This window comes from Pyxicephalus adspersus, chromosome Z, assembly GCF_032062135.1.
Source record: "Pyxicephalus adspersus chromosome Z, UCB_Pads_2.0, whole genome shotgun sequence".
Lineage (NCBI taxonomy): Eukaryota > Metazoa > Chordata > Amphibia > Anura > Pyxicephalidae > Pyxicephalus > Pyxicephalus adspersus.
The window spans coordinates 18606901-18610165 of NC_092871.1; the positions used below are offsets into that span (position 1 = coordinate 18606901).

Genomic DNA, 3265 nt, shown 5'->3' on the forward strand with positions numbered 1-3265 from the left:
AAGCTGATTTATTACAGAACTCATGCATTGACCTGTCATTTATCAGCAGTTCAGTAGGAGGTTTCTATTAGATAAAGGAAGCCTCTTTTGTGCTGTTTCTATTAATTGTACAGTGAGGACCCTTTGATATTATTAAACAGGTACAAAAAAACTAATCATTGTATAAACTTTTAATAAAAAAAAATGTGACTTTTATAGTTTTTTTTTTTTTAAATAGGAGTTTTTCCTGGAATGTTATAGATTTTTTTTTAAATATAACTTTTTTTCCATAATATACAATTTTATTGCAGCATTTTTCAGAAAAAAAGCTGTTTAGAACTCCTCTGTGGTCCTCTGTTTTATACTGGTTTATATACGTTTTTTTACTTCTATCTAACCTCGGCAAAGTCTTGAGTGTGTACCTTAATACCGGTTTCCTCTTTATTGCAATATTCTCCCAATATCTTTCTTTTCAGGCTGTATATAAGAGATATGATGTTGATCGCTCTGGAACGATTGGCAGCACAGAACTACCCAATGCTTTCCAAGCAGCTGGTGAGTAACCATAATGGGCATTTTGAATATAGCTGACATCTGGTCCATAATTGGTTCTTTGTGGGCACTTTGTGACTAATAAAGCAGAAATGTTACCCAGGTACCCATGAGGTTACAAGTTTACAAATCCAACATCTGTAAGGGTTTTATTCCACAAACTAGGAGTTATGACTTGCTCCATTGCAATTACTGTGACTGATAATAAAGCTGAATTTAAGGCATATATTAATAAAGTCCAATAAAGCTGGTATATCCTAGTATCAGCTTTTTGTGTTTTTTTTTATGGTGCAGCACCCAGAATGGGGGAGGCAGGGGCAGTACCAGTCCCCATCAGACTTTGCTATATGCAAATAAAATTTGCTGTCAGGAACATATTGACCTCATTGTGCTGCTGCTGCTTCATTTACCTATTAGCAGGCTGGGGATGTTCTTGACCAAGCTGTGTTGCTTTGCTGAAGGCCCATGATCCGATCCAACTTAGATGCCTAAGAGAACACAGCAGAATTTTGACAGGGAGCAATTCACAACTGGGTTGAAATTTTGTAATTATTTTTTCTGTGACCATCAATGCAATTGATCTAATTCTGTTTGCTTTAGGTTTCCAGTTAAATGGTGAACTCTATAAGATGATTATTCGACGATATTCTGATGAAAAAGGAGAGATGGATTTTGATAACTTCATCTGCTGTCTCGTGCGATTAGACGCCATGTTCCGTAAGTGATAGAACTTTACTGCTCTTCCTGACTTTAATGTTTTTAACCTCAGGACTGCCAGAAGTATTTTGCTCCAGAAATTGGAATTCAGTTTCCAGGTTTGGAGCCCAAGTTATGTCACAGCATTCACGATTTTTAACTTTTGCTTTGCATTATGATTGATTCTAGGGGCAAGGTGGCTTTTCAGAGCTCCAAGTGTACAGGCAGATTGAGGGCCCCTAAAGGGGAAGTTAAGTTTCACTTTTACAAATACTTGATCAGACAGGTCATTATTGCAGAAAGGGACAGGTGATGTCCTTTCTGCAGTAATATGTCTTGTTTACGTATTCGCTCTGAGTTTCTAGAAACAAAGCTGAGCCCACGTATGCTCAGCTCTGTGGATGTGCGGAAGTTACATCACCCTGGCAAAGCCAATCAAGATGGTCTAAGATAGTCTCTGGGAAGAAGAAAAAGAAATTGGCGGTGCCCTGCAATAGAACGTGGATGGGTGAATTGTACAGTATACTTTTCCTAGGGACAGCTTGTATGCCCTGACACCTTGTTGTTTTTGCCATTGCAGAATTAAAAAATTGGCATATTTGTTTCTACTGGGATGTTTGAGTGTCATTTTTATATCACACTATAGTATTTTTTTTTCTATTTACATACTGTAATTCTTATGCAGCCTTCCCACTTGATGCAATACAATTTGTAAACATTTGGCATTTAAATATAAATGACTATGCAGTGCTGTTTTATGATCAATCAAATGTTATATACAAATAATGGTCTAATAAAGAATGAAAGAAAAACTAACCCCAAAGTGATATCAGGTAATATAATGTCCGCTTCTTTTAAAATATATAATTTTGTCAGACGGCGTAGTGTCCCCTTCCACAGTTATTGCTGAATGCCTAACCTGTCTCAGTGGTACTCCTTTTACATGTTACCTACACATAAATAGTGGTCCAATCTAGGAATTCCCCCTGACAATTATCGGCAAATAGGATGTGTGTTTGTTTGTTAAAAAATCCATGCACCGCTTTTGTTTGCTTCTCTTTCTGAAAACTTCAGTTGCCTGACTTTAACATTTATACTGTGACTTTAACCCTTCTTGTTGAGTCACTGACCTTAAACCAGTATAGAAGTGCTTGTTCAGAGCTTGTGACACAGACTTTTAGAAGCCAGTGATGGCCAGGCACCAAGTGTTTTTGGAAGGAGGCCAATCAGTTTTACATATTTTTCTCCTGACAGGTAGTTTGTTCTTCAGATTTTCTGTGTTTTGTTATTTGTGTATAATGTTGTTTATTTTGGGTTTGGTTATTTGCTTACCACGTATGTGAATGTCCTGTACAGCAGCATAACTGGTTCTGCATAACTTTTCCTCCTCCGTTGAAAGTTGATAGTTTAGACCAGACATCCTAATAACCAGCTTGGGTGTGTCGCTGAGCAAAGCTGTTCCAGCAATGGCACAGTACAACTGAATACAACACCCTGTGTATGCTGCCACAGTAGGCATTCAGCAAGGGTACTGATTGCACACGTAGATGTTGGTTTTCATGCCGTAACATGTACCATATGTATAAGGGTCTATTAACACTTTCAATTTCTGACTACTGTTTACGAAAAGATTTAGTGTTCTTGTATGTCCTCCAATTCCTTTGTGGTAGTTTGTAATCCATTGTATCCGATAGCTAATGGCCATCCGCTGGCTGGTCGTTGTATAACAATGCAGTGGGTGCCCAGCACTTGTCTCCCCCCATGTACAGGTATCTCTAAACCAGCACCTGAAATGATTGTTTCGGGTCAACAGTAGATCCGTGTGTACTTCTGTAGGGTAGGTTTATGTGTTTCTAAAACCAGAAACAAAAATGTAATATATTTCAGCTTACCAGTCATTTAGTTTAGGCTTGAATTAGATCTTTTTTTGTTTTTACTTGCTGATCCTACAAATAGCAAAATTCCCTTCTTGATTATCACAAATGTTATTCTGGTACAAGGCAGTGTTTTCACCATAGGGCAGGACCACAAAACACCC

General features: G+C 37.8%; 1 protein-coding gene across 1 annotated transcript in view; it reads left to right on the plus strand.

Annotated features, from left to right (window-relative positions):
- The window catches only part of CAPNS1 (calpain small subunit 1), a gene marked incomplete in the record, with an annotated part of 18943 nt that overhangs the window by 14632 nt on the left and 1046 nt on the right, over positions 1-3265 (plus strand). The window contains 2 exon segments of the mRNA XM_072430959.1: positions 456-534; positions 1132-1248. Of these exon segments, the coding sequence (XP_072287060.1) occupies positions 456-534; positions 1132-1248 (196 nt within the window).